Source organism: Eschrichtius robustus, chromosome 4 (assembly GCF_028021215.1).
Source record: "Eschrichtius robustus isolate mEscRob2 chromosome 4, mEscRob2.pri, whole genome shotgun sequence".
Classification (NCBI taxonomy): Eukaryota; Metazoa; Chordata; class Mammalia; order Artiodactyla; family Eschrichtiidae; genus Eschrichtius; species Eschrichtius robustus.
In genome coordinates, this window is record NC_090827.1 from 139,047,984 (window position 1) to 139,069,423 (window position 21,440).

General features: G+C 46.6%; 1 protein-coding gene across 7 annotated transcripts in view; it reads left to right on the plus strand.

The window, feature by feature from the left end:
• The window catches only part of JADE1 (jade family PHD finger 1), a 56,279-nt gene extending 36,185 nt beyond the window's left edge, over positions 1-20,094 (plus strand). For all 7 annotated transcript variants that reach the window (XM_068543437.1, XM_068543440.1, XM_068543442.1 and 4 more), the window contains exons 7-11: positions 2,138-2,305; positions 3,517-3,633; positions 7,225-7,746; positions 13,207-13,324; positions 16,914-20,094. In XM_068543437.1, coding sequence (XP_068399538.1) covers positions 2,138-2,305; positions 3,517-3,633; positions 7,225-7,746; positions 13,207-13,324; positions 16,914-17,824 — 1,836 coding nt within the window. In that variant the 3' untranslated portion in view covers positions 17,825-20,094. The remainder of the gene's footprint in view (positions 1-2,137; positions 2,306-3,516; positions 3,634-7,224; positions 7,747-13,206; positions 13,325-16,913) is intronic.
• The last annotated feature ends 1,346 nt before the right edge of the window (positions 20,095-21,440 follow it).

A 21,440-nucleotide genomic window follows, 5' to 3' on the forward strand; every position in this document is an offset into this window, starting at 1 on the left:
ATGTCAATAGGATTTGGCGGTTGCTTCAGTAAGGTTGGGTACTGGGTAATTTAAAAAGCTTGGGGGAGAATCTTAGTCTTGACCCTTACCTCTTTCATTTATTTTTTAATGCAATAATGAAGTAATTGGTATTTTTGTGGGGGCATGTGTTCACATACACTCTTTAGTTAATAGGCTCTCCAGAAGTACTTTTCTTTGAATTCACCTGTTGATGCTGAGATTTAAAACAAACTTAAAGGCTTGTGTGGGACAGTGGCTTGGGTGACCTCTTGGGAAGAAGAATCAAGTTTGCTTTGTGAAGTTCCTGATTGTTGTTTTCTTTATAATGTGTCTGCTTCCTGGGTTTCCCTTCTGCCTGAGGACTTTACCAGTGGTGACCTTGTCCCATCTCATCCTGATGGGGAGACCACAAGTCTCTTGCTTATGAAGTCATGTTATAGCCCATCTTGTAGCTCTGGATTTTCAAATTATCTAGGCGCTTTCCTTGGGATAATGGAGAATTCTTATAGAGATTTTGTTGTTTCAAGGTCATGAGCAGTGTGACTGCCATTGTTGCTTTTATGTTGTTGGTGCCATTTACTTGGATGACGTTTCAGTTTTTTTCCTGCCATTTTACTTTTTTCCCCCCCACGAGACAAATCTTGTTTGAAAAAAAGGGTTCTGCTTGAAAAGTGCTCAAACCCTCTGTTTATAAATGAGTTAACTCAAGTCAGGGTGGGCTGTTCAGCGTCCCACTGCGGGTTAGTGGCAGAGTTGGAACTGGAACTCGGGGAGCTCTGGACGACACCCCCCGCACACCCCCCGCCCCTGCCCCCACGCCCCGTGCCTGGTCTCCTTTTCTTTCAGCCATGCCACGTTGCCTGTTAGCATTTCCTGTGGTTCCTTTTTCTTTTGAGATGTTCTTCATGACTTGTCTTTCAGGCATCCTTTATTTAATCTTCTATTTTACTTAGACTTGCTTTTCCAGTAAAAAAAAAAAAAAAAAAAAAAAATTACCTCTTCAAATGAGACTTTGTCTAGAGTGCCTGATACAGACTTTTCTGATATTTGAAACCTTAATAGTGTCAGTTAGCTCTATTAAAAAAAAATTTTTTTTTTTTTTTTTTTTCTTTTTTCGGTAAGTCTGTGTTGACAGTGGCTCATTCATGGCACCGACACAGCGCTCCTAAGCTCCAATCTTAGTGTCACTTAACTTCCCTGAACTATCATCCTGTGGTTTTCTTTTTGCGTCCTGGATATTCAGATTGCATAGCGGCTGTGTTTTTCCTGTCTGGAGAATTGGAACTATGTTCCTCTTGTCTCTCCACTTCCTGACTTGTAGTTCATTCAAGGATAAAGTTCTGAACAGTTTGGTGTTTTTAAAAGGCTCTGAATGTGCTCCTGGTACCATCGTGGTTTTGTTTCTTCACTTCTTTAACGTTTGCCTTTTCTTTCTTTGAACCCTCTTAATGACTTTAAGTTGCCTTGATTCCTGCAGTTTTTGCTGTCTTGTGTAATTTACCATCTTATGCAAAGCAGGCTTTGTTTTAAGTATCCGCCAAAGAGACCACATTCTCTTTGTCTAGAATGTCTCATTTTTCTGCGCCTGTTGTGCTCACTTGTGTGTGGGAGGCAGGCGGGGTGTCGGCACCTGGTTAGTAGAGCTTGCTTAGCCCAGGGAGCAAGGCTGCTCCTTAGTTGCTTCTCGTTTTCACTGGTGTCTCGTGTAATAGCTTCGGGAGGCTCTCAACCGCTTTGTGTTTTTTCCCTCGCTTTATAGCCCACCTACATCCGTAAATCCGAGAGGGAAGCCTTCCGCCATCTAGCCCTGGAGAGAGTTTTGAGGATTTACTGCCCAGTATTTAGAAACTTGGTATAGATGGGTGTCTGTAGCAACACGGCAGATCTTTTACAAACCTTTCTGTCCTCAGGTAGTTTTCAGGACCACCCTCTGGTAGGTAAGTACGTTGTGCCTTGTACCCACCTCCTGACTGCTGCTGTGAGGCTGCCTGGCACTCTTCCTGAAAGGAGTGCCTCTATTTTGGGGGTGCTTCTGCTAAAATCTTTCTAGGCGTTTTAAAATTCGTAGACACACAGGGTAAAAATAACTTTCTTTCTCTTTCTCTCTTTTCCTTGGGGATGTGCTGTGGCTTTACAGGCCTGTTACGGAATTCTCAAGGTCCCAGAGGGCAGTTGGCTGTGCCGGACGTGTGCCCTGGGGGTTCAGCCCAAGTGTTTGTTGTGTCCCAAGAAAGGCGGAGCGATGAAGCCCACCCGCAGTGGGACCAAGTGGGTCCACGTCAGCTGTGCGCTGTGGATCCCCGAGGTGGGTGCCCTTCTTGGTGGTTCACCTTGGGAGCCATTCATCACTGGGCCACATTGTAGCTGATGAGTAAAAAGACACCTTTGAATTGCTACCCTTTTTTCCACCTTAAATTGAATCTCGAGCATGCTGTCATGTGGTCAGTGGTGTGTAAATTTGTGGAAATGTTAACTGGAGGCAGCAGTGAGTTGGACTCTGGGTGGAGGTGTTCAGACTTCCCTTCTGATGCCACTGCAGCTGACCCTCCGCTGCTGTCACGCTCCCAGAAGCGGACCCGCGGCGGGCCTGCACGCTGCGGCCTGGGTGTGGCTCTGTCCTTTCCCTGGGATGGGCCGTAAACTCCTGGGCCTGGTGAGCCATGCATACAGCACAGTCATGGTTAAAGAACCACTGCTCTAGGTCACATTTTTGTGATTTTTTATTAAAATTCTTACTTAGCCTCAACCTTTTTAATTTCAGGTCTGGTCTAATTTATTTCAAGTCCCAGACCTTGACTAATTTAATTTGCTTGGCTCACTCTGAGACTATCATTTGTGATTCAGATTTCCGCATTTTTTGGCATATGATTTTGGTGCATTTTCCTCCTGAGGAAAAAGTATCTGGGAGTGATTTGGATTGAGGCTTCACGACTTGGGTCTTGGTAGCATGGGATCTCACGGTTTGGTATTAACAGGGATGCAGTTCAGTGATCCAGGCTGAATACGGAGAGGGAGGGGACCTTATTTATCTTGGTAGTTTTCCGCTTTGTATGTAGTGGTAGTTTCTGACTGAGGAGAATGGTTTTCTTTAGTGAGAGCGAGATTAAAAGTGGTCAATATTTACTTCTGCTCCATCGTCACAACTGATTGTGGTGTGTTTAAGATGGATTTCCAGTCTTGACCACTTCGGAGTGGACCGGAGGTGTAGTAGATCACCTTGTCTTTGCTGTCACTCAGGTGAGCAGTGAACACTGGGGTGTCTGAGCGTTTTTACAAGCAGGACGTCTGTGTCGGATGGCCCCCCGAGGAGGGCGTGGAGTCGGCCCAGAGCCGGCCCCCGTGCCATCCTGGTGCTTTAAGGTGGGGTTTCACCTGCGCTCGGAGCGTGAGTGCCTCTTGGCACCCTCTGCTAGGAGGGCCGTGGGGAAGGAATGGAGCTCTGAGTTTCTGCTGTCTGTGTTCAGCCCCTGTCTGACGACCTCTGCCACCCTGTCTCGTCATGTCTTGGGCCTCTAGGTGAGCATCGGCAGCCCCGAGAAGATGGAGCCCATCACGAAGGTGTCTCACATCCCCAGCAGTCGGTGGGCGCTGGTGTGCAGCCTCTGCAATGAGAAGTTTGGGGCCTCCATACAGGTAATCAGCTTAGTCAGGATGGCATTATTACCCTTCCTCGTGTTCCAGGGAGCGGGACGGGGGAGGGCTCTGCGAACTAACCGTCACAGGGCTTGGAGATGGGGCTAGAATCCAGGAAGCAGGACGAGCTTCTCACGGCCCTTCTGAGGCTGCTGAGGGGCGTCTCCAGCCCCGTATACACACCTTTATTGGTGGATAGTGTCCAGTGTGGCCGGAACCCCAGCTGTAACCATCACAGGGCAACGCAGAAGTCCGCCTGAGCTGCAGGGCAGTTCCAGTTTGTGTCTGGTTTCTCCCTCCCTGCCCCAGGCCTGGCATTGCAGCTCTTTCCACAGGCCGACAGCTCTGGGGAAGAACTGGAGTCTCGGCACTGGAGGCTCAGTCGCCCTCTCGCCTGCCGAGCGGCAGCCCTGCCCCTGTGGCCGCCCCCGACGCCGCTGGTTTCAGAGGTGTGCGCGTGGGGTGTCTTGTCTTGGTGCCAGTGTTGGAAATCAGCTTGGCACGCCAGCCCTTTTGCATGTGGTAAAACGGGGACTCCTTGGAGCACCGACCGGCTGGGTAGAGGGACACCCATGAGGTGCTGCACCAGGGGTTCTGCCCAGTCTGAATATCTGATTTTCTTACGGCACCGTGTGGCTGGGGGAGGGTGTGGCTGGGGGAGGGGAGCTTGTACGTAAGAAGTCGGCCTGCGTTTTCTGTGTCCACGTACAGGCAGGTGTAGACAGCCGTGAGGCAGATGACAGAATCACGGAGAGACTGTCGACGGCGCGCTGTTTCTTGATGTTATCTAAAGCGCTGCCTGAGCAGTTCCTCTCCGGGCCTCACGTTTTTGGCGTCTAGACAGTCGTGACCTCGGAGGCCTGAGGTGCTGTCCCACCACCGTCTCCAGACGCTGTCTGTGGCTGCCGTTGGCCCTTTGCGTCTGTGGGGGGCGCCAGCGCAGGGACACCGGCTTCTCCTCGGTCCCTACGTCACAGCCCGTGGGCAGAGGTGCCGCTTTGGGGTGGCTTCTCTCTTGCTGCAGGACGCGCAGCGGCAGCTCGAGAGAGAGAGAGAGAGAGAGAGAGAGACACACACACACACACACACACACACACACACACACACTCTCTCTCTCACACTGACGGTCGTGGGTTTTAAAGAAATGACCTCATTTGGCAAACTCAATTTGTATTTTGGCTGATAAATATTCCTCTCTGTAAGGTATCCACTGACTGGTGTTTCTTTTTAAAAGTTTTCATTTTACACGCCAAGCTGTTGTGCTTTTCTTCGTTATCACTTCCACTGGTGTTCAAGAATCCAAAATGTAACAAAATATTCAGAGGGTGAGGCATGAGACAGCTGGTGGGATTTGGCTGTGGACCTTGAAAATAGTGCAGATTTTTGTATGTGAATGGAATCTGCTTAAAATTAAAACATGACAAAAGCCTCCGGCCTGAGAGTTGTGTTAGGAGGGAGTGGAGGAGACAGTTTTTAAGAGCCACAAAATAAAAAAAGACACAGAGCTGGGTGTGTGTGTGTGTGTGTGTGGAGACGACCCACGTGAACACTTGCAGGGAACAAGCTGGGGCAAACCAAGGAAAATGGAAATCGTTTTCTTCCAAGTTACCCGATGTTCTTCTGAGGGTAGAAATTACGCCCTTTACTGAGTAGGTCCTTCACTGATGTTTCCAGGAGGCAGTCGATTGGGATCTCTGTGTCTCTTTTGAAGAGAGACGATAAAATGACTTTTTTGTTGCCATTGACCTCTTTTTCCCAGAACATGAATTTGAAGGAGGAGAGGCCAAGGAAGTGTTTGATGATTTTTCATATCTTCACAGAATAGACCGATTTTATTAAAGAATTCCTGTCTGAAATGTCTGCAGCTGGAAAGGCTCTGGCTTACGTTTCTGTAACATCTGCTTGCTGAGTCAACCTGAATAGGAAAACCCAGAGGAAGGCCATTTGGCGTCTTTACAAAGCCCCGTTTTATAAATGTTCTGCTGTGGCGAGTTCCTCTTTTCAGGTCGGGGCGCCGAGTTAAAGTGTCGTTTAAGCCAAACACTGGTAGTGTCTCCGTCATCTGTTCCCACTTTACTTCCCACTTGGCTGCCTGCTAGGAGGGAGGAGCACTTTGTCTTGTACTGATAGTGACCAGGTGTGTGTGTGTGTGTGTGTGCGCGTGCGTGCGTGCGTGTGCGTGCTCTGCCACTAAAGCTGATTTCACACATTTCTTGGAATTGAGGTTATTATTATAGATAAAATTACAGATTTATGTTAGTTCATGCGCTTTAAGTGTTTTCAGTGGGGGAATTGATTTTCTGTGAAGGGAGCTAGATTTTCTGTACTTCTGGGGGTAAAAGTGACTTTTTAATAATGGAAGAAATCATGACTGGCAATGAATCACCTCTTAATACTGAAATGATTAGGGGAAGAAGCCCCAGCCCACGCCTCTGCGATGTGTGGTGGTGCCGTGCAGGGGTCTTACTGAATGAGTTTAATTAATGAAGCTTGTCAGCTGGCCTGGGGCCACTCGGCTCTGCTCCTCTCTGCAGCCCTGGCGTGCCCGGGATCCCTTGGCCTCACACAATACAGTGTTGCTTTTTAAGGGACTGGCTTCAGTCACCACAAGGAGCCTCCTTCCAGGAATTCGCCTAGCAAGATCAGATGGGGAGAAATCACTTTTCTCCTGCTAGGCCTCTGGCTTGCCGTCTGGATCAGAGGCACCACAGGGTTCCCTAGGGGGGGTGGTGAGAGTGGGGGGAGGCGTTTGGTAAGGACGGGGCAGAGCTGGGTGAGGCCTGGCCTCTAGATTGACCTCCCTTCGACCCACAGGCAGCAGGTCGCTCACGGTTGCGCTGCCAGGCGAAGCGCACACAGATCTCAGAGCTTGGTGCCCCCTGGCCTGGAAGCCCCTGTGTCTGGCAAAGCTTCCTCGGGTGCGGAGACCAGGCCCGTCCTTCGTGTCCTGCATTGTCCTGGCCTCCTCTTCCTTTCCAGTCTTCGGGAGTTTTTAATTCACCCTCCTCCGTCTTGAGCAGCCCTCCCTGCTGGAGGAGGGGTGTGCCATTTCTTTTCCCACTGGTGCTGGGACTCGTCCTGGCTGTGGGCTAGAAAGGAGGGTCCACGTTCCTGTAAAAACTCTGGCGAGTGGTCATTCTTCCTGAGGAGATTCTCACCACTCAGGCTTTTTATATAAACATTGCAAAAACCCAGACCTATAAGAAAAGACAAATGAATGCCTCAGAATATACTCTGCATATTGAGCACACGTTCTTTTGAGTATAATCGGAGTGCCAGGGCCCCCTTTGTCTACACGTGCCATCTGTATGATTGTGTCCGCTTTAGGAGGCGATTTTGGGTGCAGTTGCTTTTCTAGGAGAGTTATGGTTCGGTTTATGAAAAAGAGTTCCCTTAAGTCCCAAGCTGTAGCTTATTTAAAACACGACTGGATCTGCCAGGGTTAATCCTCGTGAAGCTTCTCTGTCCTGGCACGCGCCCCAAGTGCAGCTCTTCCTGTGCGTGTGTCGGGAGGGGGTGCCTGGCACCCGGGGCCTCAGTCACTGTCACTCCCTAATCTCTCTCCTCTTGCTGTCTGCGTGTTCTTGCCAGTGCTCTGTGAAGAACTGCCGCACAGCCTTCCACGTGACCTGTGCTTTCGACCGGGGCCTGGAGATGAAGACCATCTTGGCTGAGAACGACGAAGTCAAGTTCAAGTCCTACTGCCCGAAGCACAGCTCACATGGCAAGCCCGAGGAGAGCCTCGGTGAGGGGGCCGCTCAGGAGAATGGGGCCCCTGAGTGCTCCCCCCGGGACCCGCTGGAGCCCTTTGGCAGCCTCGGGCAGAATCCAGAGGAGGCCCGCCGGGTGAGCGTCCGGAAGCAAAAGCTGCAGCAGCTGGAGGATGAGTTCTACACCTTCGTCGATCTGCTGGATGTTGCCAGGGCCCTGCGGCTGCCCGAGGAGCTGGTGGACTTCCTGTACCAGTACTGGAAGTTGAAGAGGAAGGGCAACTTCAACAAGCCCCTGATCACCCCAAAGAAAGACGAAGAGGACAATCTCGCGAAGCGGGAGCAGGATGTCTTGTTTAGGAGGCTGCAGCTGTTCACTCACCTGCGGCAGGACCTGGAGAGGGTAATGATTGACACTGACACCTTGTAGTGACTTAGAGAAGAAGATGGCAAAGAGGCGACCGCTTGCCCAGAGCAAGGAGTGGTAGCCAGTTCATTTACTCTCAGACCCTTGTACATACTTCAGCATGAGGTTGTGTCGGTCACATCTGTTTATGGGCTGGTAAACTTACCGTACACACACGGCCACAGAGTGGGGAGCTTCTCTGATTTAATTTTAAACACTTTCTCGTTAGTTCTTACTGTTCTTCTGGAAGATCAAATGGGGTGTGTCTTCCCCTCCCCCTCCCCCCTTCATTCTAGAGCTAGAGGGAACTGAGCCCCAGGAAAATGGCCAAGAGGTGGGCTCAGAATTGTTTACAAACTGAGTTAGCAAACCAGAGTGGATTTAATTGCCGGTGAGGGGGTGGGGCGGGCGGAGGTAGGGCAGTCTCTTGCTGAACCTGGGGAAACACTTACTAGGTGCTGGTCATGGGCTCATTAAGGAGAGGGAAGCACTGCCTCTCTGACCCAGCTCTGCCTCGTGTCTAACTCGCGGGGGCCTTCCCGGTACAGTCACTGAGCAGAGCAGGCCGCGCGGGTGCTGTTGTGTGTGCATGAACTTCCATACACATGCGTCTCTGTTCCCCAGGGTACTCTGGCAGCGAGGTGCTAAGTCATCACTCAGGCTGTGTATATGTCGTGTGTGCATGTGTGTCTGTGTCCGTATGTGTCTGTGTGCTGTGTCTGGAGTGGGCGTGGGGCGGGACTCCTGGTGCGCAGGGGCCTCCGGTCTGACTGCGGAGCCCCCGGTCCCGCGCCACGAGCGCCCCCACCACTGGATTGGCCCACGTGCTGGCTCGTGGCTGCCTGGAGCCGCGGCGGGTGGCACTTTCCTTCAGCTGTTTGCTGGTTTGCGTCTCTCCCACTCTCCAGTGCCTCTGGAGTCCCAGTCTGGACCTCCCTTCGTGCTACAGGAATAATTCTAGGAGCGGGCTGTCTCTTCCCCGGGGCCCCCTGCTCCCTGCAGGTAGTTTCTGACTGAAGCTTGCTAGTCGGGGATGTGTCTTAGAGCGCTTTCTCGCGTCAGCTCCCCTGACCGCCCCGACTGCCGACCGTGATTAAATTCATTAGTGCACAGATGGAACTAAGGCTTCGGGCCCAAAGCAGCCCGTGCTGAAAGGCACCTAAGTGGCCTGAAACGGGTAACGCGTCTCCGCCAAGCGCCTGACTTATTAAATGGGGGCGGTGATGCACCTGCCTGGGAGAGAATCTGACTCAGAGGTGATTTGCAGCGAGAGTGCAGGCAGAGAATAGGGACACATGGGAGAAGTACGGAACCAAAAGAGACCTGCACTGCCCTGTTAGAGAAGGCGTGGCAGTGAGAGTGTGTGTAAGTGTTCCTTAGAAGAGACCCTTTCCGTACCTGACAGTGCGGGCTGCTTGTGACGCCCCTTCCGGCACCAGGTTAAGATTCCGGATTCAGGCGGATTCAGGCGGAGGCCAGGCGGGAAGAGGGTGTGTGAAGCTCTTGTGCTCCCGTGCCCCCCCTGGTGGTGAGTGTAAAGAAGACCTCGCCTCTCAACCACATGTATGTGTGGCCTTTTTGTTAGAGATGAGAAAGGGATTCGGAAGGGAGGAACTCGCATCCTGGTGAGAAGCCTTATCCCAACCTGACAACTGCTGTACTTGGGGTGCATGAGCTTTGGAGTCAGATAGTCCTCAGGAGGGAGGACGAAAAGTCTCATGTTTGGACTGTGTTTGTCTCGCAATCACCACAAAATAAAAGTGTAGAAAATGCTTGTGGTGTACTAACTCTTTTCTGTACTTAAGTTACTCAGATTAACACGCACTTATGATTAAATTCTAAACTTTTTTTTTTTTTTTGGAGTCATCACTGTTGCGTTTTAAGTAGAATGATGCCAATGATGTATGAGAAACAGGGAATAAATCAGGATTTTTGTGTGTGTGGTATTACTTATATTTACTGTATTAAAGAGTCTAAGAGATTTGAGGGCATTTGGCGTCAGTTTAAAACGGGCTTATTAAAATGAAAAATGTGTTTTCCAGAATTTTCCACGAGGCCTGCGATGGTGGAGGCTTTAAAAAGTGGAAATCTTGGCCGCCATGCCCCAGAATGCACAGTTATTTGTAACTATAAACAAGAGGTGTATTAGGCCAAAGACTCATCAAGGGCAGGGGTGACAAGAATAAATCATAAGTCTGTTTTTCAAGTAACTTAAAGTCCTGCCCAGTTCACACAACAGCATCTCGTAGCAGGTTAACAGGTTAACATGTGGGACTGTGGTCAAGGCATGTGGTCACTTCAGAACTGACAAGTGAGCAGCCTTCATTAGAGAGGCAGACAACTCTTGGAGTGATAACCGTAGCTGCTCTTTCCCGCAGGTATACACCGTGGGGCATTTTGCACACCCAGGTTCCAGTTCTGGATCAGAAAGTTAGATGACAGGAATGGACTCAGCAGGGTTTGGGAACCTGAAGACACGATTGCCAATATATGGCGGGTGCCATGCCAAGTTCCCAGGGCTGCCACTTCACTCTGGTGGGATTCCTTTCCCCCAAACATTGTCTTCTAAAGGATGCAATAAACACGAGTTCAGCAAATGAGTGCTTGCTCAGATAAAAAACATGCTACCTCTGCACTCCCGGCTGGGGCATCGAAAGGGGCCAGGTCCCGGGGGACCATTTTACTCAACATTTGGTGGAATGGTCACCTCTTGACAGTCTGACAGGCTACAGTTTTCCCTGAACAAGAGGCATGTTAAGCTTTAGTGTTGCAAGCAATGTTTGGGATTCAGGAAAACTTGAGATCATTATTGAGTTCCTGAGGGCAGTGGTTCTTAGCATGTGGTCCTCAACCAGCAGCAACATGACCTGCAGAGTTTTGGATCCCACCTCTGACTCCAGAAACGGTGGGGTTGGAGGCCAGCATTCTGTGTTTTAGGGCCCCTACGTGTTTGTTTGGGAACCACTGCTTTTGGGGAAAGCCTGACTCTTGGGTTTAACAAGGTATGAGGGTGCAGCCGAGAGCTGGTTGTTTTGCGTACCACCTCGCTGGCAATTGGGAGAAGATGAAGCGGGGTTGGGGGGGAGGTTAGGTCTAGCCGTCTAGCAGTGTACAGGAAGGGCCAAGCAGGGTGTGTGTTGAGGACAGAGCCTCAGTTCAGCTCTACATACAGGGGCTGCTTATGGAAGTTGCCCTTTGGGGTGTTCTGTGCATGAGAGAGGTAAGGTTTGGGGCACTCACTATACTAATGTGGTCAGCCGGCCTGGTTTATTCAGGGGCTGATTTGCTCCAATTGAAAACCCCGACCTTTGCTTCTTGGGGTCACAGTTAGACGTCTCCTATCAGAAATCATGGGGAATGGAAGTGGGATTTTCCCACCTAACAGCCAGGGTGGAAATCTTTCCTGGGGGAAGTGGTTGAAGACACCAAAATTAAATGTGAGTAATATACAAAGTTCAGGTTCTCTGGCTCTGCTCTTTCCATTGACAATTTTAAGTAAAAAAGATGTATCTCTGTTGTACATCTGACTTGAACAGGAGAGTAACCTTGTCCACTCCTACGGTGTCAGACAGTTGGTTTCCATTTCCTATTTCCACAAGTTGGATTCCCTGTCGTAATGTAAAAACCGTTCTGTATGTTTTCCAGTTGTTTTGAGCCTGTGATAAGGATCTAGTTTCGGCCCCTTCCTCTTTTTGACCTTCTACTCTTAATCTCCCCTGGGTGGAACAATATTTATCAAAGAGAGTCGCCTATTAGCTACCTCCATCCCCAAACTGGTCAGAATTCTTATAAAGGACACCTACTTCCTGGCCTGGGGGTGTGTGGCTGTCAGAGAAAGAATGTGCTTTAACCAGGGTGAATGACACTGAAATAAGATTTACTTTGAGACAGGAAGAGTGATTTTATTCTCAATTCTTTAAGATAATTTTTATTTTTATCAAGAAGTGTTAGGAGGATCCTAAACAAATAGTGAATCGGTTAGGATCAAGAGAAGCCTGACTTGGTGGTCCTGCTTTAGGCCAGGAAATTACACCACTTACAACGCGAACAATGCAAATGTGAAAGCCAGCTGACCTGTTCCTCTTAATGCCTCGTGTCCTCTTGGAAAGGAGGCTGCCTTGAACACAACCGGGGAAGAACAGCTGGAATTGTTAGGGTTCTTTAGGGGTGGTGTATCTGTACATAAGCCAAAATGCAGGGCTGTGTGTGTCGCTTGTTGCCACTCTCGCTGCCAAAAGGTTAGTGACCTTCGGGGAAGGTGGCAGGAGAAGGGATTGCCCAAGCGTTAGGAGAGTGCAGTCATGCCTTTGGTGTAGGAGCTGATGGGGATACGCAGTCACTGTTTTCAGTCTTGCCACTGAGCTTACTGGGGTGGTCTTGTCCACATCTTCCTGAAGAAAGGTTTAATTGTGTTACCTGGTGTGTTGCATTTGACGTTTGTGTTGTCAGGCCCATGCAATCTAATCAGGTTTTACCAGTAGGTTTTAGGACTGAGAGATTTAAGGGGGTTTGATTAAGTCATTAAAATTTGCTTCTGTATTGACTGATCACAGGTGGCTTTGAAAATGGGGAACCAATTTAAGTGTTGATTAGTTACTACTGGTTAATGAGCATATGCATGCAGTTCCCCAGTGGTTGCACATCAGACGCAAAGTGGAGCTCCTAGGGCTGGGGTCTTCTCAGTTACTGACCAATGAATCGGGAAGAGGGCAGTATCAATTTTTCAAGTGGTGATACAGAAAGCTGGCCTTGAGAGGCTGACCTAGCAAGTCAATGGCAAAGCAAGAAGGATGTTCCCTAGGTGTTCACACGCTGTAGGAACACATTAGCGACCTGTAAGTTCCAAGGTAATTCAGAGAGTTCAGTGTCCAGTTAACAAAAGAAGTTTACTTGGATTCCTGGTGACTACTTGGCCTTCTAGTGAGAGCCCTGTGTAGGGACATTTTTTGTGAGGGGCTCCTCCCTCTGATGGCCCTTGACCCTAACGCTTATCTAGTTCCATCTTCAGAAGATGCTTGATAAAGTGCAGCAGAGGTGGCTTCTGAACTGCTCTGAAGCCTCTGACGGTAGAATTCATGGGAAGAAGATACTGAGGGGTGATAAGCAGAGTCCTTTGGCAAGAGCTGGCACGTTTGGACTTGGACACCGATGGGCGTCTGTCTGTCTCTTCACCAGGAGAAGCCTACGGCCAGGTGTGGTGCAGGGGCAGGACCTCCTCTTACAGCCTCTTTTGTGCTGCTACCCACCTTGAGGGGTATACGCAGAATACTTGTTAGCACCCCAGAGGGAGGCTTAGAGATTAGATAAAATGTTTAAAGTACATTTGGATATCAAAAGTCACTCAAGGACCTAGTAGGACAAATTTTTCTCAGGTAAAGAGAAAACAAAACAAAACAAAACACCAAAGTCCTGTTATAATGTATTGCTTACTTAGAATCTTTATTCTCTACGTTCTAGGTTCGGAACCTCACTTACATGGTGACCCGCAGGGAAAAGATTAAACGATCTGTGTGCAAAGTCCAGGAACAGATATTCAATCTTTACACTAAGCTTTTGGAGCAAGAAAGAGTTTCAGGTATGCATTAAGCCCCGGTAGGTCAAACAATAGGGCAGGGGTTTGTAAGCCCTCTGTTAAGGGAAAAAAATGCTAGTTTCTTTAATTTTCTTTTATACTGTAGAAGAATCAAAGAAGCAAAGGCTTTCGTTGTTGAAGAAAATCTTTAGGCTTTCGAGGCACCATGGTCTAGAGGAGAGGGCTATGAATTGGGCCTCATGTATGGGTCAAATCCTATATTGTCTACTTAAAGGCTCAACACAAGCGAGTCTTAAGTTTTCTAAGTCTCCCCCATTTCCTCACAGGGCCTCATGTATGGGTCAAATCCTATATTGTCTACTTAAAGGCTCAACACAAGCAAGTCTTAAGTTTTCTAAGTCTCCCCCGTTTCCTCACATGTAATGTGAGGCTGAGATCTCCAGCTACCTCCTGGGAACTACTGTGAGACTCGAAAGAGTAACTTACATATTGCAAAGCACTTGATAAATGTAAACTATCATGGGGATACCTAAAAAGATTTATAATTATCTAGCCTTTGGATCTACCTGTAACATATGGTAAATATATCTTAAGACTGTGTACTAAAGGCACATATCCATGTTTAGACAACATTCACAGTGGATTATTTTGGTGTAGTTGGAATTTTGAATACTTTTGAGATTCAGCACAACGTATTTATTTAGTGCTGCCTATTTTGCATTGCTCTGGAAAAGAGAAAAAGAAAACTAAGACATGGACTTCCCCCCTCCCGCTCCGGAGAACACTTCAGTGACTTTGAGATCAAGTGCATAGGAGGGCAAGTTGTTTAACCTCTCTGGGACTCTTTTGGTCTGTAAGAGGTTCGGTCCAGAATCCTGCCCTCTGAAGTGCTTTTCAGCACTAACATTCTGTGATCAGAAGCCCCAGAAAGCAGGCGTTATAAGGATTTCAGAGGAGGAGGAGGGAGTCTGTTGAGTGTGGATCAGGCAGGACCATGACCCACGAGCAGGCAGGTCTTAGGGGACCTCGTGTCTGCTGCCCTTTGAAGTTACAGCAGCAATGTGTGCACTGCTTGCCTTTTGTACAGAGTCAACCGGCTTACTCTTCCCTTTGGCTTTTGTGGCTTTTCGTCTCTGTAGATTAGGAAACACGGATACAACAAAGAAGTTGTTATAACCTATGATGTTGAAATGCAAATTCTGGGTTTACCTAAAACTAACTGGATATGTGCGACTAGAGGCAAACTGGTCAGCCGAACAAAGAGAAAAAAAGCTTGGGGAGTTTTAAATGATATTCTTCAAGTGTGTTACATTGTTTTGATAGCATTAACGTAGTAATAATATTATCCTAGGTAATTTCCTTCCCAAGGGTAAATATTTCCCAGATATATCAAGTGTATATCATCAGCTAGACTTTATAGAGTTTAATTGTCAAACTTTTAAAATAAATTTTTCTGAGTTAGGGTATCACAAGTACAAGCAGCTTGACTCGGATTCTTTAAGGTGAACTTCTGTCTCTTCATTATTCCTACTTGAATGCAAATAAAATACGGGACCTGTTTTCTCCCTTGCCCGTGTGTCCTTGTGTAAACAGCAGCCCCCCGCCCAAGGCTGTCTGGTGCGGATCACCCAGCCTCCAGCTGCAGAGGCCGAGCTGCTGTTGCCCAGGATCATTCATGCAGGTTGTGTCTGTGGAGCTTTGCCAGTGGAGGGCTTTCTGTGACTCTTGTTAAAAGTCCTTATGTAAATGAGTGATTACCTATGAAGATAAGCTGTAAAGAACGTTTTCATCTGATTTCACTTTCACTTGAGTCGTTTTTCATGGTTATTGCAGGCAGTTTTTTTTTTTTTTTTTTTTCCCTTGTATTTCATGGCTGAGGTCTTTTGGTAAGTGGTTGAGCTTCTTAACAAGGTTAGGAAGTGTTTTGTGTAACAGCTGTAATGCAGATCTACGTTCAGAAGTCCTACTGCTGTTTCAGAACAGGAAAAGGGGTCCTCCCCACCCTCTGAGGAATAATGACCCATACTAGGTATGACGGGTTGGAAGCAATGGTAATCTTCCTGTGAACTGCCCCAGGGAATGAAGTGGAAACCCCTTAGGATGCCTTTTTTCTTCTTCCAGTTTCAGACTTTCAGTTGTGTCATTCGTGCCTCACACTGATCTACCTTGTAAGAGAGATGATTCCGAGTGAGGCAGAGATGGCCCTGACTTACATGTGTCACTAGGGTCCATGGTTTAAACTGTCCCGTGGTCCCGAGAATGGGCAGGGCCGTTCTGCTGGATGAGTGTACTCAGTGGAGACAATACTTATGGGAGTCAGAGGCTCTTCAGAGACATGGATCCCAAGTCAAGAGAGAAATCAGAGCTCGGAAGATGTCAGCCCCTCTTACCTTCCTATTTTCCCACAGTAGGTGACCGAATAAAAGAAATAGACGTGTGGTGTGAAGGTTGACCCTGAGTTTGATTATTGAGAAAGCAGGCATTTCTAAACCAGCAGATTGTAAAACGCCCTCCCCTACGGTCATGATAATTTTACGTTTAGAGTTGCTAGCTCTGTTCTGTTTACGTGTAGTGTCCGTTTCCGCTCGGCAGTTAAGCTCTCACACGGGCTCCTGCCTGCTACTCTGGGGTGGAACCTTGTTTTCCGGGTGGTTCATAACTCAGAAAACATGAGAACTGCTCTTTGTAGATGCCCTGGAGGCTCTTGCAGGAACGTGGTCCTTCTGATGAACTCTAGTATGTTATGAGTTCACCCTGTATTTTTCAAACTGAGGGTTACAATTTATTACCGGGTTGTGAGATGAATTTAGCAGGTCATCACTAGCATTAACACAAGTGAAATAGAATAGAAACTGTCAGAGTGCCTATCAGGCGATGAAGGCTAATATGATTGCATGAAAAGTGAGCTTTTACTGGGTTACATTGTGAAACTTAGTTCTTACTGTGATTTGCCTCAGAAATGTTTGAAAAACACCAGTTTAACTTTTATCCTTGTGTTGGATGGCAATTCAGTTTAATTCCACAAATGGGTTTTACATATGAGAGTAAACAGATGTACTCTGTGTCAAGAATGATTTCAAACACCTTCCTTTATTCATTTCACAATTGACGTGTATTTATCCTCATCATAGCCATGTAGCCCTGTGAGGGTGCAGATAATTTGGAGAAAGAACCTTAAGAGCCCCAGTCCCCGCCCCGTGGTTGTGGTGCCCGCCCCCCCCCCCCCCCAATCTGTAGGTGTGGCAGGTGGCAGCTCTTGGCAGGCGCTGCTCTGAGACCGGGTGGAAGCAGTGCTTGCTTCACCGCAGACGGATTCCGCAGTGAATCCCATTTGAAAATCAGATCAGTTATTTTGTTTGACGGAAAATATATTCCTTGAAAAGACATTGTTTCATGAAAAAGTACATGAACTTAAGCTGTTTTAGAAAATAGAGCATATTGAGTATTCAGATTCTCACGGCAGGGTAATACCTTTACTATAAAAACCAAACTTTTACAAACTGGGTGGCTGTATGTTTTACTGTTGGGTGGGAAGTCTGCATTAGTAGGCCCTGCTAAGGGTCTAGAATTTTATTATGCTGGATTTGCTTCTGCTGTAATTTTTTCTCTATCTGTGGTTTTATGTTCATAGGTGTGCCTTCTTCTTCCTGCTCCTCCTCCTCACTGGAAAACATGCTTCTGTTTAACAGTCCTTCTGTGGGCCCCGACGCCCCCCAGATAGAGGACCTGAGGTGGCATTCTGCATTCTTCAGGAAGCAAATGGGCACTTCCTTGGTTCACGCGATGAAAAAGCCCCACAAGCGAGATCCATTGCAGAGTAGTGCTGGGAGTGAAGGCAAAACCCTGCTAAAGCAGCCAGACCTGTGCAGTAGAAGGGAGGGGATGGTGGTCCCAGAGAGCTTTTTGAGTTTTGAAAAGACCTTTGCAGAAGCACGTCTCATATCAGCACAACAGAAAAACGGTGTGGTGATGCCAGACCACGGGAACAGAAGAGACCACCGTTTTCATTGTGATCTTGGTAAGGGAGACTTGAAGGACAGACCTTTCAAACAGAGTCACAAGCCTCTCAGGTCCACAGACGTGTCCCAGAGGCATGTGGACAACACAAGAGCTGCCACCTCCCCTGGAGTGGGGCAGGCAGCACCCGGCACGAGGAAGGAGATGGTGCCCAAGTGCAACGGCTCCCTAATCAAAGTAAACTATAACCAGACTGTAGTCAAAGTGCCTACAACACCTGCTAGCCCAGTGAAAAACTGGGGAGGATTCCGGATTCCAAAGAAGGGGGAACGGCAGCAGCAGGGAGAGGCCCGCGAGGGGCCCTGCCGCCAGCACTCAGACTACCCCTATTTGGGCTTAGGCCGAGTTCCAGCCAAGGAGAGGGCAAAAAGCAAGTTGCAATCTGACCATGAGAATGACGGGTACGTCCCTGATGTAGAAATGAGTGACTCTGAGAGTGAGGCATCGGAAAAGAAATGTATGCATGCCAGCAGCACTATCAACAGGAGGACAGACATTATCAGGAGAAGCATTTTGGCCTCTTGATGAAACAGAGATGGCTTGGGAGCACCACGGGCTTGTCATCGAGCAGGCGAGAGTTCGGACACGGGGGACGAGCAGAAACCCATCACTCCTGAGCTACACAAACAAACACATCTACTTGCAATTCAGATTGAATTTTTTTTTTCAGAGTCATTTATAAATCATTGTTGTGAGAAGTGGGTTATTTGCAACTTGTGGAGGAAACACAAGAGTTAGATTGTAACCGTAAGACACTGCTAAGACTAGAGGCTGAATGAAACACTAAAATAAGGATGGATGAAACAAGTTTCTAAAGAGGGCAAGGCTTTTAAATAAGCCTCATGAGTTTTTATTGCCCTCTGTATTCTTCCCAAAGCACAAACTCTTGGTTACCTGAATATACAGAATCAGATATGGTTCTTGAGAAACGCTCACGTACCATTTAATAGCCCATAAAACTTATTTTCTAGGACTGTGGTGGATCTTGAAATCGTATTTATACTTTGGCCCACAAGGCTGTTTTTGTTGCATTATAGTATACGGGCAGTAGCTCTGAAGCTTCAGTAACTCTAGGGAATTCATGTGTAAATATAGCAGATGAGGGAAGAGAAAGTTTAAAAGTCATTACTGGAAGATCTGAAGGGACAGGGTAGAGCTACTGGAGCTTGGAGATTTAGGGTAAATGTAAGCAAGGTCCTGCTGCCGGAAGCCCTTGAATGTGTTGTGGACATAGGGCTGGTGGAGAGTGAAGCCATTACAAAGTTCCATCTATGAGAAAGGACAGTTGAGGTCCCGTCTTTACCAGTCCTCTTGACCTTTCTCTTCCCTAACCACTGCCTTTTGGGCCAGCTTGGAATTTCGCTGGCCATTGGCAAAAACTGGCCATCATCTGGCTTCCAAGAATACAATGGCTATTCAAGTTCAAGTGATGAACTTCCAGACTCTGGTGACTCATATTTCCCAGAGCCGACCACTAGTGCATATGTTGGGGAATCCGGCCTTCCAACAGGAACGGATTCCTTTAAAAAAAAAAAAAAAAAAAAAAGGAAAAAAAAAAGCAAAATAGGTTATATTTAAAAAAAAAAATAGAAAGGCAATAAGTTGCGATAACCTCTTACCACACTGATTGACCAAGGTTATACAGGAAAGAGATAGATTGAAGTGTAATAGGTTTTCTGGAGTCAGAGTTCTAAGCTCTAGTTCGTAACTTGGACTTTCTAATTGCAAACGGCAATAACTAGGAAGTTATCAGCAATAACAAAGTTAGCATTAAATTTCAGTACAATGTTCTGTTCTTGCACTCACTGCAGTGCATTATGTATTAAGACAGTGGGTAGTGTTAAGGTCCTGTTAATTTTTTTTGGAATTCAATGTAGTTGTGAATCAAACTTAAGGAAAGTTTAAGTAGCAATGAGATTTAGAATTATGGGCACTTGGAACAAGCCCAACTTCCCCTAAATTATCCTTTAGTTTGTTAATATCAGTATCCAGATTCCTGATTCATTTATACATTTGTTTCCATGTGGCAGGGACATTCTGATACTTAACGAGTAATGCTTTGAGTTCTGTAGTTACCTTTCAAGTCTTCCAGATGATTGTCAACAAGGAAAAAGGCTTATGGAATTCCATCTTGCTATGCAAGTTTTATCAGATGATCAAATAGTAGATCTGATACATCCCCATTGTATGTATGACATTTTCAAACCAAGTCTTAACTTTTCGAATACATTTTAGTAGCTAATTCAGGGGAGGGGAAAGAATGACCCAGGTTTTTAGATTGACTATTTTTGAGCTATGGGGCTCATTTTTCAAAGACTGTTGTCCAGATAAACTGTTGCTACAGATACTAGAAGTTTCTTATGAATCCAAGTTGTACATTAACTTGGCATAATTAAAAAAAAATTTTTTTTTTTTTTCTGCATATGAGCAAAAAACCTTTTGCTGGATCCAGGAGAAGGTGGACTCGATTTACAGTTATCTTTTGACTACAGCAACAGCTCTGGGTGAGAGTAGAATATATAGAGGGATAATTTGTCAAGCCATAGAAAGAAAATCTAAATTCTAGTAAGTGTATGACCTCTCACCATTATAAGAGGTACCAGATTCATTTGCACTATTAGGAATGCTAGTTTTGTGCAAAAATAATGCCTTACCTGTTTTTTCCCCACATTTAGGTTGAAAAGCTTTCAAACGTTCCAAGTTATGCTGAACCAAAAACAAAACAAAACAAAACAAACAAACAAACAAAAAAACCCCACACAAGAACAAAACACCCAAAAACAAAAAGCCCACACTGTTAATTCCTGCTCTGAAATGCAAATGGTACAGAGCTCGGTTTCTCTGACAGTGTAATGGCAGCTCTGTGAGTGAGTGAGTTTCATGTCCTGCTGGGAACTCTGTACGAGGCGGCATGAGCTGCAGCCAGCACAACCTGCCCACTTGCCCTCTGAGTATGGAACCATTTGCTCTTCTTCTCTCCTTCTCCTTCTTCTTTTTTTTTTTAAAGCTTTATCTTTCCTTGTGCATCCTGACCAAGAAATATCTTTGATTATGATCAATGATGTATTATGTCAAAATGTAGGCTAGTTAAACTTTTGTAAAGTTGCCTGGAATGTCATTTGTTAGGTTATAAACACAAAATCTAAATTGAAGGGTTATATGTGTTGTGTACAGATCTTAATTATTTTGAAATGGACAAACTTGTCATTACATTTGTAACCTTGTACAGAGGATTTTTCACTATGTGCCTAGCTTGGTGTCCATTCAGCTAAAGTTGAAAAAAAAAAAAGGTGCATGAAGAGTTAAAAATCAGAATTAAACAAAGTATATGTAGAGATGACTATTTTATATGACATGGCCCAATCCTGTATTTATTTCTACCCCCTTTTTGAAAGTATTTATAAAACTAGTTGAGGACAGCTGTATTTTTTTGTTGAACTATTTAGTAGAATTTGTGCCTTTTTGTCTGTATGTGAATAAATGCTGTACATTTTGCAATACATTTGAGAGTGTCTTGAAATCTGGTTTTGCTAAATATTTAGATGTATATGACTTAGCCGCATACGTGTGTGACATCTCACATGACGGTACACGTCGACAGTCTCACAGCTTAGATCAGGAACGCGCACTGCAGGGAACGGGACAAGACTGTGTAAGAGCACAACAGGTTCACTAGGCTGCTTTCTGGCTCAGCTTTGATGGTGAGACACTGACATAAGATAATGGTTTGATTTTAGGGTTCCCCACCTGGAGTTCTTTCCAGAATACAGTTTTAGATCTGAAAACAACCAGTTGAAGCAACTTACACATTAGGGTTAGAGACACCTGGGTTTAAAGGCTGAAGTACAGTTCACCAGCCGTGTGACCTCTGCCAAGTCACCTAACCTTTATAAGCCTCAATTTTCCCTTCTGTGAAAAGACAGTGACATCCTACTATCTTCCTGGGGTTGCTGTAATATTTAAAGCAAGCTCATAGAGCATCTCATATAAAGCATGTAGTAGGCATTTAGTAAATGTTTGGCTATTATTTTTATGATTAGGAACAAGACACTGACTTCTTCAACATAATGTTGACTGATAAGCCTTCTGAGGCACAAAAATGTTATTTCTGAATGACAGGGAGACTGTGTTTATAAGGCTT